The sequence below is a fragment of the Mesitornis unicolor genome, unplaced genomic scaffold (assembly GCF_000695765.1).
Source record: "Mesitornis unicolor isolate BGI_N332 unplaced genomic scaffold, ASM69576v1 scaffold3964, whole genome shotgun sequence".
In the NCBI taxonomy this organism is placed as follows: domain Eukaryota; kingdom Metazoa; phylum Chordata; class Aves; order Mesitornithiformes; family Mesitornithidae; genus Mesitornis; species Mesitornis unicolor.
This window is the reverse complement of record NW_010177866.1, coordinates 11,903-26,247: the sequence shown is the minus strand read 5'-3', so window position 1 is coordinate 26,247 and position 14,345 is coordinate 11,903. Positions and strand designations below refer to the sequence as shown.

General features: G+C 50.7%; 1 protein-coding gene across 1 annotated transcript in view; it reads right to left on the bottom strand.

Moving 5' to 3' along the window:
- INPP5D (inositol polyphosphate-5-phosphatase, 145kDa) overlaps window positions 1-14,345 on the bottom strand; it is a gene marked incomplete at its 5' end in the record, with an annotated part of 26,129 nt that overhangs the window by 4,980 nt on the left and 6,804 nt on the right. Inside the window, 17 exons of the mRNA XM_010182242.1 lie at window positions 513-600; window positions 1,470-1,552; window positions 2,541-2,654; window positions 2,784-2,873; window positions 4,311-4,392; window positions 4,630-4,718; window positions 4,858-4,966; window positions 5,580-5,718; window positions 7,111-7,207; window positions 7,696-7,813; window positions 8,432-8,628; window positions 9,419-9,521; window positions 9,909-10,015; window positions 11,113-11,236; window positions 11,493-11,564; window positions 11,742-11,822; window positions 12,522-12,609. Of these exons, the coding sequence (XP_010180544.1) occupies window positions 513-600; window positions 1,470-1,552; window positions 2,541-2,654; window positions 2,784-2,873; window positions 4,311-4,392; window positions 4,630-4,718; window positions 4,858-4,966; window positions 5,580-5,718; window positions 7,111-7,207; window positions 7,696-7,813; window positions 8,432-8,628; window positions 9,419-9,521; window positions 9,909-10,015; window positions 11,113-11,236; window positions 11,493-11,564; window positions 11,742-11,822; window positions 12,522-12,609 (1,781 nt within the window). The remainder of the gene's footprint in view (window positions 1-512; window positions 601-1,469; window positions 1,553-2,540; window positions 2,655-2,783; window positions 2,874-4,310; window positions 4,393-4,629; window positions 4,719-4,857; window positions 4,967-5,579; window positions 5,719-7,110; window positions 7,208-7,695; window positions 7,814-8,431; window positions 8,629-9,418; window positions 9,522-9,908; window positions 10,016-11,112; window positions 11,237-11,492; window positions 11,565-11,741; window positions 11,823-12,521; window positions 12,610-14,345) is intronic.

Here is a 14,345-nt window from a genome sequence, read left to right as displayed (position 1 = left end):
GGCGCCCATGGCTGTTAAGAAAAACAGGAGCCGGTGGCTGCCGTTGCAGCTGATGGGATTTTGGCAAAGGCTCTGCTGTGGACAAGGACTGCAGTCTCTGGCTGGTTTGAATTTGGAAGCAGGCAGCACTGGCAATGACTTTTCCATAGCCAGGAGAAATGCATCACCTAAGTGCAGCGAAACAGGATTTACATGTTCTGAATAAACCCATTTTAAATGACTGACTCCTGATTTCATTCCTGCACAGTACTTTCTTTTGAAGCCACTGCTCTTCTGTGGCTGGCAAAGCTCACACGGATAGATGCTTCTAGTTCATACTCCTCTAATCATCGTTATCCCACAAAATATTGCCCACGATGTATTTTTGTATGTATTGAGTTCTAAATCAGAAGTCAGAGCATCAAACATGTTTGGTCTCTAGGAGTTACTTCTGTTCTCTCCCACTCTATCAGCGGCTTGGAAAAATCCGCTTCGCTTTTGACTCATGCAGAACTTCAGAGCTAAGCACTCACCGTAAGATTCATCGCTGTCTGATGATTTGACGCTGATCAGGATGTGTTGATCCAGGAGGTATTCCGGGTCTGAAATAATTGGGGTCAGCTGCAACGACAAGTTAATGAGGGTCAGTGCAAGAGGTGGCCTGCACGAACACAGCAATCCCTGTGCCTCGGCCCCAGAGGAGCAGAACTCAGCTGGGCAGACCCGTGGGGTATCACATCATGGGTTTTTCCTACAGTGCAGGCTGGAAGTTGCTTCAGGAGGAGGTGATCAGGACCTTGACTACAACCTGTTCCAAAACCCCTGTCTGGCTGTTGTTACGATCACTTCTTGCAGAGTCTTTCCCCAAGCTCTCAGTGTAAGGTGCTATCAAGCCAGCAGTTCTTCTTTGGGGCTGTTCAGAAGGTGCTAACACTCAGATTTGCTCCAAATCCAAGGGCTCCGAGAGCTCCTCCAGCTCCCACCATGCCAGGAACTGGAGAACAGCTCTGATCTCAGGATGGCAAGGACAGGACTTGTCTTTAACACCACTTCTGGCCATCGATGGTTTTTTAACACAGGTAGAACATACACAGCCAACTTTTCTCAAAAATACCTCTGTCACACAGAGCAAAGAGACTCCAGCACATCTGTTTTGTTAAACTTATAAAAATGGACCTGCTTAAAAGGCTTGTCAGCACGGTTACGTTCACTAAAAAAGTGAGGGAAAAATAAAAGTCGTGCTCCTGAGTGACATCATCAGGCCAGCAAAATCCGTGATACGGATGGAAGAATGTGTGCAAGAGAAGTCCCGTCCTGCCTGTAACGTGCTCTGCTCAGCTTAGGCCCATCCTGCACTCTTACAGCCCGTTCTGAGCATCAGCACGTTCCTGAAAGGAGCATTTATACCAGAAAAAGACATAAGGTTGCTCATGGGGTGCAAGGGGAAGGCTTCTCTTCCCTGTGGATATGGAAGCACAGTCCCAGTTTACCTTTGGAAGCGCGTCAACGAACTTGACCACGAGCTCCCCTTCGTTCCCATCCTCGTTTTCCCCCTCCTGGCTCTTGACAAAACCTGCGAGGTGACGAGAAAGGAGCTCAGGTGCCCTCCAAAAGGCCCACGGTTATTTTCCCACTTGGCCACAAGTTTTTGAAGTATTAAGGAGCTTAAAGCCTGAGCTTCGGGTGACTGTTTACACAGTAAACTCGCGGCTGATTTTACTGGAGCATTGTTCAAGGGTTTTATTTTACAGTTAAACTTGGCACTGGGAAGCTGGGTGCACGCACGGACTGGAGGATAAGAACATGACAGCTCTTCCTACGCCACTCAAGATAGCACACTTTTGAAATTCTAATTTAGGATTCGTAATACACCGTTTCCATAGAAATCTATGCAAATTTGGGCGCAGCCAAAAAATCATCTTTTCTGGAGCCGCCTGTGACACAGCGCTCTGACACGCGGCCGTGCGCTGAGGCACACAGCGCGGGCACGCTGCCCCGCTTACAGGAGCGGTGCTGCTGTGGGGAGCCGCTTAAAAAACCCACTGCAAGGGCACGTAGGGGCTCAACCTCCAGAAACAGCTGAGCCCCAGCCCTGCAGCGCAGGGACGGGGAGTAAAATCCATGTACAGGATCTCTCCTTTCGCTTTAAGTTGATCCTCTGACTCATTCTTTTCCAACCATTAGATTATTTCTATTGGCATAACGCAGCTGCTTTGTTTTGGAAGCTCCTGATCGATCTGTACCAGGCAACATTAGAGGCTCAATCCATCAGGTGTTTGCTCCATAGAGATTTTTGGTGTGACAAGCAAGAACCACATGTGTTTCTCTCCAAGGAGGAGATGATGAGGTTGCCAAACAAGGTGGAAGGCTACGTGTCTATGCATGGATTACATCTCTGTGTTTGGATTGTGCTGCTGACAACTACAACAAATCTCTAGGACGTCCCTTTTCTGCACTGGAACAGGTGATCTACAGAGCTGTTCATTCAGATCAAAGCAATAGGAAGGGGAACTAATCCAAACGAGCCTTGGCAGAAAGAATGACGACGGGCAAAGCCATACTTTCTAAGCAGCTAGAGTGAAACTCGATGTAGAACTTGGTCTGGGACTTGGTCTTCAGGGTCGCGTAGCAGTGCAGGAACTCTATCTCCCCTTGGGAATCCGTGTACTTGGAGTCTGGGAAAGAGGAGGGGAAGATGGTGGCATTTTCAGTAAGGAGAGGGCATTTTTGAGTGGACTCTTTAATAGCTTTTTCTTTCCGCATACCCAAAGCGCTGTATTTTATATGCAAAGGGGAAGACTCACCGTTCTTTGAGACGAACTGCGAGGTGACTCCCACTTCGAAGGTGGCAAAGACGGGGCTGTGGTCGCTGGTGGTGATGTCGGTGGTGCAGCCTGCCAACGAGAGAGGGAGGACGGTTACCGCTCCGTGCTCCTGCCCCGCTCCATCGCTGCAACAGCAATATTGTTCAGTAATGTTCCAGAAAGCATAGCTGTCGCTGTGGTAACTGCCTCCAGTCAAAGGTGTCTCTGCATCATCTCATGCTGGTGTATCAGAACGTAGCTCTTTTGTCAAATTATGGAGGGATTTGGTGAATGGCCACGACTTTACCACATCATTCTGCAAGTGGCTGTCAGTGTTAGATTCCCCTGGCACTAAAAGCATTTGCAGGATGCCTGGTGGGCTCTGAAACACGTACAGCTAATTAAAAGTCTAATAGTTCAGGGATTCACACAAGGATACCCTGGTGTCACTTCTCGTGGCCTGAGATGAGCAGTGAGTGAGTGAGGCCTTGACTGGACCCAAGCCCAGACTGAGCTCCAGCAAAGCCTCATCCATTGAGCAGGGCAGTGCATAAATAAAGGCAGATGCCAGACTTTCCAGAGATGCTTATTGGACCACACATATCATCATAAGGTGGACTGCTCTCATCACAGAGCTTATCCCCCAGAAGACTTCTACAGCCCTCATGCATTAGAAACCATCAACATTATGCTCAGATGCCTGGTCCTACATTGCAGCAAGGAGGAGGTCGGTCCCTTCTCCCCAGTAACAAGTGATAGGAAAGACTAAGTGGCCTCAAGTTGCACCAGGAGAGGTTTAGATTGGATACTAGGAACAGTTTCTTCACTGAAAAGGTGGTCAGGCGTTGGAAGGGGCTGTCCAGGGCAGTGGTGGAGTCACCATCCTTGGAGGCGTTTAAAAGATGGGGAGATGAGGTGCTCAGAGACACAGTTTATGGTTGGATTCAATGATCTTAAAGCTCTTTTCCAAGCAAATGTCCCTGTGATTCTAGATGGCCAATGACATTTCAGAAACCGTATCTGAATCTTGTTTTGACCAGGTCTCGTGGGTTTCCTCTCCTCCCTGCACTGCACTTTGGTGACACTTTTCAGCGTGAAAAGGAACAGGCTCAGGTACCACAGAGTCCTTCTGGACTAGGATTTGATAGAAGAGATGTTTGCAGACTGGACTGCATACACAGAGCCTGCCCTGCTGCACCATCAAGTGAGGAGCTTCTGCTGGTAAGTGCACAGGAAAAGTGGCTGTTGTTGCCAAGAAATAACTGGTGTGAAGTGATCCCACAGCGTGGCCTAAAGCTGGACAGCCGCAGCTGTCTGAGTGCTGTTCTGCATATAAAGCAGTAACAGAATTAACTCCCAACCTCGAAAGGTTACAGGCAGAGAGATTTGGCTCCACTCTGCCTGCTTTACCATCGGGTCCTTCTCTGCCGAGTGCCTGGCAGTGCAGGGAGATCCGACAGACTCTGCTCTGAATCATTTCCGTTTCAGACCGATTGCCTTGCTATCTACAATCTGCTATCTACCCACCATAGGACTGACACACGACGTGCACCATGGGGTACGATTTCCAGAGCACTCGATCACACCAGGATGGCAAATTGTACTTCATCTGCAAACCAAAGGAGAAGCGGTGTCAAGAAGAAGGGAAAGGCCCACTTCACAGGAGAACAGGAAAATCACTTGCCCGAGCACCACAGACTTGTGTCAAACCTTTTTGTTTGTATTGATCCCTTTCAAAACACGACGAGGGCAGAAAACAGAGAGGTTGATTTGGGTCACTTTATCTGTAGGAGCTACTTTCCCTGCTCTGCGATATACTTCTGAAGGGAAAGCAGCTTTCACTTACCCCCGTAGCTTTCTGCTTGGTGTAAGCGTACTTCTCCCGGGTGCCCCTTTCGAAGCGGTAGGTGGGAGCAAAAGTGATCTCTTCTTCCTCTAAAACAGAGAGGGAGCTCTGTTACAGCTTGGCCCATTGAGAACCCCCATCTCAGAGCCAATGCTCTGTCACAGCAAGTCTGGCAGAAAAAGCTGCTGGCAATGGGAGAGGAACCTGCCCCCAAACCGAGAGCCTTACCGAACTGCAGGAACACCTTTTGGTCCTTCCTCTCTATGAGGAGCTGGTCGAAAGCCAGCAGCTCCGGATACTGCTGCTGCCTGATCTTCTGGATAATGTTCTCTGCTTCCTGCCAACAGGGAAACAGCAGAGCTGCAGATGATGCAAAACCTTCTCATAAATACTCCCTTTTCACTGGAGAGCCTGTGAGCGCTCCTGAGCGGTTTCACAGAGCTCTATCCCCTGCCTGTTCGCCACCTTTCCCTGCACAGAAAGGCCCTGGTCTTTCCTGCATGGTTGAACGTTCATCTATCAAAACAGGCATTGAAATGCCCATACACAAGCGTGCACACACAGCCAGATGCACATCAACACGAGGTTTTCTGTTGTCTCCCGCCTACTGAAACCTATGCAGTATTTATGGCTTGCCCTTTCCGAGCCGTGAGAAGCTAACCAAACAGAGCAGAAAGGCAATCTCTGGATCAAGCTGTTCAGATGCTTGCTCACAGTGGGAAGGAGAGTCGGGAGGTTTGGGGACATGTTTCCTGGCATGTCCTGGACCCATCAACCCCTGGAGAGGTCAGAGGGGGTTTCCTTGCTCTCCCTCCACTGGTGCCACACTGGTGCCCCAAGGATCCCTTCTGCCTCCCCTCTTTCTGCCCTCTTGCCCCGGATTAGGAAAAGACAGCGCTCCCATAGCAACACGGCGTTTGGTGTCCCCAGGGATCCCCGCAGTCCCTGACCGTCGGGGGCTGCTCCACGCGGTAGTTCAAGTCTCCCAGCCAGAACAGATGAGTAAAGCGGTGAGTGATGTTAAACGGACTCAGCTTCTTATCTCCCAGCGTCAGGAAGCGCAGGATGCTCGTGTAGTTCTGGTTGCGTCTGTCAAGACAAGAAACATCTGCCTGACATACTAAATTGCCACGCAATTTCCAGACGCCTGGGCTGGCAGAGGCTGCTGCTTCACCAGGCAGGAGCTGATCCGGCTCAACGTGTAGAGAGGAGCGACCTGAAACCGAAAAGTCGCCATCCCTGCCAGGCTGAGGTGATGTGCTTGGGGTCTGGTGGTGAGCCAACCTCCCTGGTGCACCCAGTAACACAGCACAACTTCCCTGGTGCACCCAGTAACATGGAACAGCTCTTGTGCCAAATTCCTTGGTGCACCCAGTAACACAGCACAGCTCTCATCCCAACTCCCTTGGTGCACCCAGTAACCAGCACAAGTCTTGTGCCAAATCCCTTAGTGCACCCAGTAACCCAGCACAACCCACTTGGTGCACCCAGTAACCCAGCATAACCCCCTTGGTGCACCCAGTAACCCGGCACAGCCTCCCTGGTGCACCCAGTAACCAGCACAGCTCTCGTGGTGCAGCCAGTGCTGTGTGTGGCCCGGGGAGCAGGGGACATCCTGCTGGGAGGACGGGGCAGTGGCACTTGCAGCAGCTCTGAGCTGCTCTAGCTTGGTGTCAGGCTGTTTCCACCTGAACTGAAAGGCTGGAAAGCCGTCCTAAAGCCACTGCTGTCACCTCCCGAGGCTGTCCTTTTCTGAGCCGCATGTCCTAGAAACCCAGCACTAGACTTTGCCTTCAGCTTTTGGCAGCAAACTCGTCACTGGATTTTGGCAGCTATTGCAGCCCCTGGGGAGCTCTTCCACAGACGTTGACTCCCTCAGTGGCTGAAATCTCATACCACCTGCTTTCTGGGTCCTGCGCTGGGAAAGATGCAAAGCCAACCTCTCAATTTCAAGTCCTCTTTGCTTTTAAAACCCCTCCTTGCAACTGCTCCGGCTCCTGCCAGCGTGGGCACAGCTCTCCCACTGATGTTGGAATCTTTGTCTCCCAGCCCCGTGCTGTGCAGAACCTGCCCAGACCACAAACTCGTTTCACAGCCGGGAGGAGAGAACTGGCCACCGTGGAGATATTTCTGTGCTGCACAACTCTTGGTGCTCCTTAGCAGGATCCCTCAGCCATGCCCCTTGCAGCTCCCCAGGCAGCACTGCCTGCAGCTCCCTTCAGCACAGTACTCGGGGATGGGAAGAGCCTTCCCATCTCTCTCCAAACCCTATAGATCGAGGAACTGTTTTCCTCAGTGACACCACTCATTTTAATGGTGATACCACTCATTTTAATGGTGACACAGTCTTAGACTTTGAAGAATTTCTTACGGCCAGGAAACCATAGTTGTGATTGTCTGCAGGGCTCTCCTCCCAAGCATGGCCTGGATAATTCAACCCTGGGTCAATACGCATTTTTGGGAGGGGAGGGTGGATCTTACCTGTGTTTCTTCTCGCTTCCTGAAGTCAAATGGCTGTTAACAAACCCAAAGGAGGTCCCATTGAACATGAATGACACCCCCACAGCTCCTTTATTACCTGGAAAAAAGATAAGCCAAAAAAATGTCAAGAAATCAATCCACCTCTGGGCTGAGCCTAGCACAGGTAATAAAGCACCTAGCACAAATTAAGTGGAGGATGGAGAAGTAAGCTGACTTCATCAGCACAGAATGAATTGTTGCATACAGCACAGATTGTGGTAACAAATTTTCTAAGGATGCTAAAATAGTAATATATAAACTATAACTATCAATATAATATATAAACTATAAATTTTATTTATAAAATAAAAGGGAGAGAGGTGCAGTAGCCAGGCAAAGGTGTTTGCTAAGAATACACACGATCAGCATGCCTCTCTCATGGGGTAAGGTATGACCAGTGCTGGTCGATATAGCTCTGGTAACACCAGTGCCACGTAAAGGCAGCCACAGGAGCCCTGAGGAGAAAGAGCTGCTCCAGCCCAGGGCCAGCATTGCTCGGACTGCACAGATCCGAGCCCTCTGGACGCCACGGCATCTGCTCCTCACCCAGCGTGTTCGCGATGCCGGTCTTCACGTTGTCCGTGCAGATGTGGCTGATGCGGTTCTCGTGCTCGGGCTTGGCCAGCACAACGATCCTGATGTTCCAGAGGGTATGGATGGCTATCTGCAGGGACGGGAAAGCTGAGGTTACATCTCTTCATGCAGCTGCAGCCTTCCTGACTCCTTCTGTGGTATTTGTCCTACACAGGTTTTATTCCTGTGTTCAGGATATGCTTTCAATCATTTTAATCGGAGGTGGGAGGAAGGACCTAGCCGTTTTCTAGTGCTGTCTTCCAGTTAATCATTGGATTGCCTTACTTGCACAAAATGCAGTTTCCCAATCTCTCTGAGAGTCATAAATCCTGCTCTCCTCTGGCCTTCCAGATATGCTCAGATTTGTTTCTTGACATTGCTTAAACTCAGAAACGTCCAAACCTGGATTAATAAAGTTCAGTTTCTGGTATGACTGTACCTCCTATTCTAAAAGCACAGCAGCCTAGGGTGAGATCTAGGTTAGCACTAGCTCAGGAAGTTTCAGTGTCCTCCTTTATGAAGGTCAAATCATCACCACCCCGTGACTTGGAGGATCTCATGGACTCCACAGACAGATTCAGTTCATCAAAAGCAGTGACTACCAAGGGAGGAAAGGGGAGGAGGTGTAGGCAAAATGCCATTTATTCCTTTGCCTCTTGTTTGCACAACAGGCACTGAGTTATGTGCACTAGCTGGGATAACTCCTCACCACTTTGAAGCTGATGCTGGTGATTTCCTGTAGGGAATGCCGCAGGGTCTCCAGCCACTCCTTCTCCCCCTGGGGATCCTCCTGGGTGCCAATCACGTAGATGTCATGAGGAATGTAGTCAGCAGTGTCATCGCGGGTCTTCCCCTGCCCCTTGGAGAGAAACCAGGAGGTGATCTTCTTTGGGGGAGGCGCAGCACCTTTCAGTAACAAACCAAACAGCAGAGTCAGTCAGAGTACGCTCTGTCAGACCCAGGATGCAGACAACCCATGGGGACAGCAATAATAAGCTGCACATCCGCTCTGTCCTCTATCAGTGTTATACCAGCCAGAGCACACTGTTCTAATGTGACAGAGACGTGAACCCTCCTGGTTCACTGATGAATGGGGGACTCTGCTTTGCCCACCTTCCTCTGCTTCACCACTCACCAAGGTGTAAAGGTAGGGAGCCAGGGGTAAAGGCAGGGAGCTGGACTCCTTGCTTTACCTCACCCCTTAGGTAACGTGCAAGGGGTGACTGAGCACAGACAGCTCAGCTTGCAGCAGTTGAACCAGGCCCTTTTTCCAACATGGGAAAAGTAACATCAGTTCTACAGTCCCCTTCTCTAAGTACTGGAGATACTCAGCTCTCTTCCCAGGCTTGACATGAGCAGTCCCTGGTCATAGGAGCAGCTGATGTGCAGTTATGGGAACGGCTCCTGCCCTTTCTGCAAGGTGGAGGATACTGCACAGTGCCACACCAGGTCTGTGCCAGCCACAATTCCCTGTCGCTGCAGCAAGCCTTCAGTATCCATCAGGGCCAACTGTGTGGCCCTTTGACTGGAACCATGGAAAGTGTCCAAACACATAAGGATAAGCCTAGAGATCAGCTCTTCCCCCGTACCCATGGAAGACAACCCTGGTGTACAGAACAAACGGTGTCTGGAGCTCATCGTGGCAAGTGAGCACACATTTTGGTGAGTGTCTGAAGCGTCAGAAGGGAGCCCATACCCATATTCCAGGTGCCAATGAAGATGGTGATCATGTCCGGCTCTGGTTGCTCCGAGTGTTTATTCTTCATCTGCTGCAGAAGCTGACAGAACCCTTCTCTCTTCTAGACAGGGAGGGGCAGAGACAATTAACGAGATGCTTAACTCCTTCCACACAGCCTCTTGAAAAACCAGCTGGACCAGCACATTCCCAGCACACTCAAGAGCAGATTAGCTCTTCGCTATCCCAAACCCTTTGAAGAGCCTGCCTTTCCTGTGGTGCTTTCCTAGGGACTCAGCTCCTGCATTACTTCAGCAAGTGCTGAGTTGGTCAGAAGAAAGCCCAGCTTGCCTCTTGTTTGTCCATATGAACCATTTTGCAGGTTCAGACCCTCACTTGACTCCTTGCCTCTCCTTGCTGAGACTCTGTTCTCCTGCCTCTCTCCTCTTTCTGCCGAGGAACCTCCTCGTACCACCCTCACCCAGGTACCTGCTCCAGGCTGTGTCTGTACCTTGGAATCGGAGAAAACATACTCCTTCCGCTGCGTCTTCTCTTTCTCTGTCTCTAGCACAATCACCAGTTTGTTAGGGACCTTCTGGGACTTGATAAGCTGCAAGACTGAGCAGAGACTGGGTGTTAGGAGCTGCGGTCACTGAAGCCAGAATCCCACCAGCACTAACAGGACCCTGCTCACAGGCTCAGGACTTGCACTGTTTCCTATGTCTGAGGCTTTGTCTCACATAAGGACATGTTAATGCTGCTTAATCCTGCTCCCTGGAGGAACAGATTTGGACTCTGAAGTGAAAAGGACCCCCAGATTCATTCTGCTGGAGCTCCAGTCCATACCAAGCCCTACACCCTGAAGCAAAGCCTTAGCTTAGTGCAGGCAATGTCTCTGCATCCCAAGCCAGCCCACATATATTCCTTCCCCATCTGTGAAAGAGGAGGTAAGAGCTCGTTTGGTGGTAGAGGTGATGCCTCCTCATCTAAAATAGCAGCTAAGTAATTATGAGCACCAGCTGGAGAAGGCCACACACGAAAGCTAATCTTTTCAATCACTGCCAGCAACAGGTTGATTTTCCAGCAGGAGAGAGCTCAAGGGCATCGTTAACTCTCTGATAAATCCTACCCTGTTTGGCTCCATCTTGGTGAGCTGCCTGGCCAGAAACACAGCAGGAAAAAAAGAGAAGGTGTTTGAATTGGCCCTTCACAGGCCACACTGGCATTACTCATCAGTAAAGATATCGATTCACATACAAAAGGGAAAAATAAAAGAATCAAGGAGAAATGTGCTGAAAAATGTTACTGAGTATGTGGCTTTTTACCATCAAAAATCATCCCAGAAGGCAGCATGTTCCTGCAGAATGTTTGCTTTTTGAGTAATGTTGCTTTTCAGTAGCAAATGGGTCTGCTGTGACCAGCTTTACAGGGGATTTTCAATCCGAACGTGCTCCCTTGCAGTCCTGCTGCCCCCGTCTTCATTTAGAGCAGGAGGGCAGGTCTGAAACACCCTGTGCAAGTTGGTTACCCCAGTAACAACTCCCTGCTCTCTGCAGGCTGCTCCGGGGATGTGCAGTCTGGACCGACTGGAGCCCTGCACAACAGCCAGGACCTAGTCAAAATGTTGGCACTGGGGACCAAACCTTGCCCTCAGTGAGGGAACCTTCCCCAACAGCCACAGGCCTGAGGACCCGGTCCAGCCTTTGCGACCTTACTTTTCTTGTGGGTGTAAAACTTGTCTTCTGGGCCATCCTTAGCTCTCTTGATAACCAGTTTTCCCATTTCCACGTCAACCTTGAGGTGTATCTTTGAGAAAATTCCCAGAGAGTCAGCTTTCACCTATTGGAAAACAGAGAGGTTTTTTCATAAGGGATCTTCTACACTTCAGTCCATAGATTACAGATGCAACATTGCCTGCATTCATGGACAGGTACTGTACTGTTGTTATGCCAATCTCTCCAGACATCTCTAGAGCAATTGCAGCCAGGAATAGCTGTTATCTCTGTGGCAAAGTTGCCAGGTACTGAGCTACTGATGTAAATCTGCATTCCTGTCCTTCCACGTTGCAATCGGTATCGTTAGAAAGCGTATTTACCTCAAAAGTGACAGGGGGGATAAGGGAGCGCCGGTGTGTTGAATCAGGACCTTCAATCAGCAGTGTTTTCACCTGGAAAAGGATTTCTCTGTTCCAAATTGCATTTGGTGGCTCTGCACTACATTAGGAGTAATGAAGGCAGAACAAAGCAATCTTACTGCAGCAGAGGATTGCGCTGCTGAGGAACAAAAGCATTACCGGAGGCAGAAGATGACAAGAAGATAACACAAAATAGCTTGAAGGCTCTACCTTTTCTTCAATGGAAGACAGCAAAGAGATCAGCTGGTTGAGTTTCAGCACGATGTTGACTGGACTGGCTTCACCAAGCATCTGATAACCGCAAGTGAAACAAGGAGAGCTGCATCATTACCAAACCCCCAGAGCACGGCCTGGCAGCGCAGCCATCTGGCCCCAGCAACACCTTGCACCCAGGGCAAGGAGCAGCCCTTGTGCCTCTGCTGCTCCCATCTGTACAGGGCAGCACCAGGGTGCAGAGTTTGGCTGAATTTGCAGAAGAATGAGAGAGTGGGAGGACAAATTTGCAAACATCCGTAGCTGAGAGGCAGCTGCGGGAGTCAGCTCGCTGCTGGGGGACAGGCCTGCGTGACCAGGCCCAAGGCTCAATACAGTCCTGAGCTTGTGGTTTTCTGGGCTACCGGCAGGGAGAGGAATGCCATGGGACTGAAGTGGGCTGGGGGAAGGAAGGATCTGGCAGTGAAACACCCTGCGGGCAAGTTCATGGAGAGAGAAACGTGCAGTCCTGGATCACGGGCTAAGGGAGGACGGGGAATGGAAGTCCTCAGGCAGTTTCCTGTGGAGCAGGAAGGGAGAGCAGGCAGAGGGACTGTGGGATAAGTGAAACTGTGGGGATATAACTCACGGTGTGCCCTCTGCACTGCAGCCAGGAACAGGCTGGAGAGAACAGCAATGGTAACTGACCCCCCAAATCCCACCCGTCACTGCTGTGCAACCCTTTCCTCCCACCCACCCCGCTCTCTCTTCTCCTTTTCCCACCTCCCAGTGACTTACCTGTGAGCGCTGGTGGAGACCGGGGTGCAGCTGCTGCTCAAACACCTTCTGGATGGACTCCAGGGACGGCAGCGTCCTCGAGGCCTCGCTGGGGACACAGACACGGCAGAGGCCTAAGGCTGGGGTGGTGCCCTGGGCAGACCAGAGGTCTCACAGCAGAGACCATGGGCACACGTTCACACCAAGCCTGCTCCTGCCACAAGTTTTGGTGTCCTGTGCTGCTGACCACCCTCTGAGGTGGTGGGACGGGTGGTGAGAGTGTTTCTCAGCTGCCTTAGGGACACGGCTGGCGAAGGCAGCTTGGAGTTCAGCTGCTGACGTCTTGCGATGGCTGAAGCACGGGCACACCGGCTGTGCCTCAGTTTTTGTTTTGGAGGTGGTCACTTCCTAAACCTCCCCAGAAAAATGTCCCCTTCTGGGCCAAACATTGTGTAAAACCTGCGTCACCCCAACTATCACAGAATCCCAAATGTCAGGAGTGGGAAGGGACCTGGAAAGCTCCCCCAGTGCAACCCCTCCAGAGCAGGATCACCAGAGCAGTCACACAGGAACACGGCCAGGGCTTTGGGTGTCTCCACACAAGGAGACTCCACAACCTCTCTGGGCAGCCTGGGCCATGCTCCATAACCCTCACCCTGACAAACTTTGGCCTCATCTTCAGCTTGAACCTCCTGTGCTCCAGCTTGGGACCATTGCCCCTTGTCCTGGCATTGGCCATCCCAGAGCAGAGCCTGGCTCCTTCCTCCTGACACTGCCCTTTCCAAATGGATCTCCATGAATGATAACATGAATGATAACATTAATTATAATTAATAATAACTATGCCAACTCACAGATCAAAATGCACTCAAACACCTCAAAGCCCACCTAGGTTTGGTGTCTCTGATTGCTGCAGGAGCAGCTCGGTTTTGCACAGGTCTCACGTAGCTGCCGAGGCTGGAACACGATGCTGAGGACAGTGGCCATTAGAAAAATCTGATTTTGAGATTTTTTCAGCTTAACCGACAAAGAGGGGCCGGGCGCAGCGAGGGGGTGGAAGAGCTGGCCTTTAATCTCTTGAATAGGGACTGCTCGTGGGTTACAATGAGATTCCTTCCACATTCCCCAATTAGGTTCCACAGGATGCTCGTTTGTCAAAACGCCGCTGTGCGAATTTGGCACAGACACCACAGGCCAATAATGACAAGACTGATTCCAGAAAGAGCAGCCAGGGAGCGCGGGTCAAAAGGAAGGTGACGATGGGGAGCGGTGCGGGGATGCTTGCATTGTGCCTGGTCAACTGTGGATATTAATGATTTCCCTCACTTTCCTAGGTCTGAATGGACCGGATTTTACTCCCTGTTTGTTGAGGAAAATGCTCCAAAGCGAAAGTATGCCTGACTGCCTGAAGATTAGATATGTGTCTCGGTCCTGAGCTGTGGATGATTAACTGCCTAAACTAAGCACTCACGTTTTAAATCTCAGTCTGAAAGACTTGCCCCGCGGCACAGAGAAGTACAAGGCACTTGGAGGAATCTGGATCTGCTAAACCAAGTCCTCCAGTACCACTGTACAGCTTTGCATCACCATTGCTAAGGGCTCTGGCTCCAAACCCAGGACTCCTGTTGCTTCCTGCAGGCCCCAGAAGGCTACAAGCAGTTGCAGGAGCACTGGGTGATGTTCAGTTTGTGAAGAACAGAAGGATGTTTATACTGTGGTTAAGAGCGCGGGACGTGTAGGCCATCTCTTGAAAACACAGAGCACAGCTGCTTGGAGCCGTTCAGAAATTATTTCTCATGGGAAAACTGCCCTCTGTACTGCGCACTGCGATGCGCAGCACGTGTG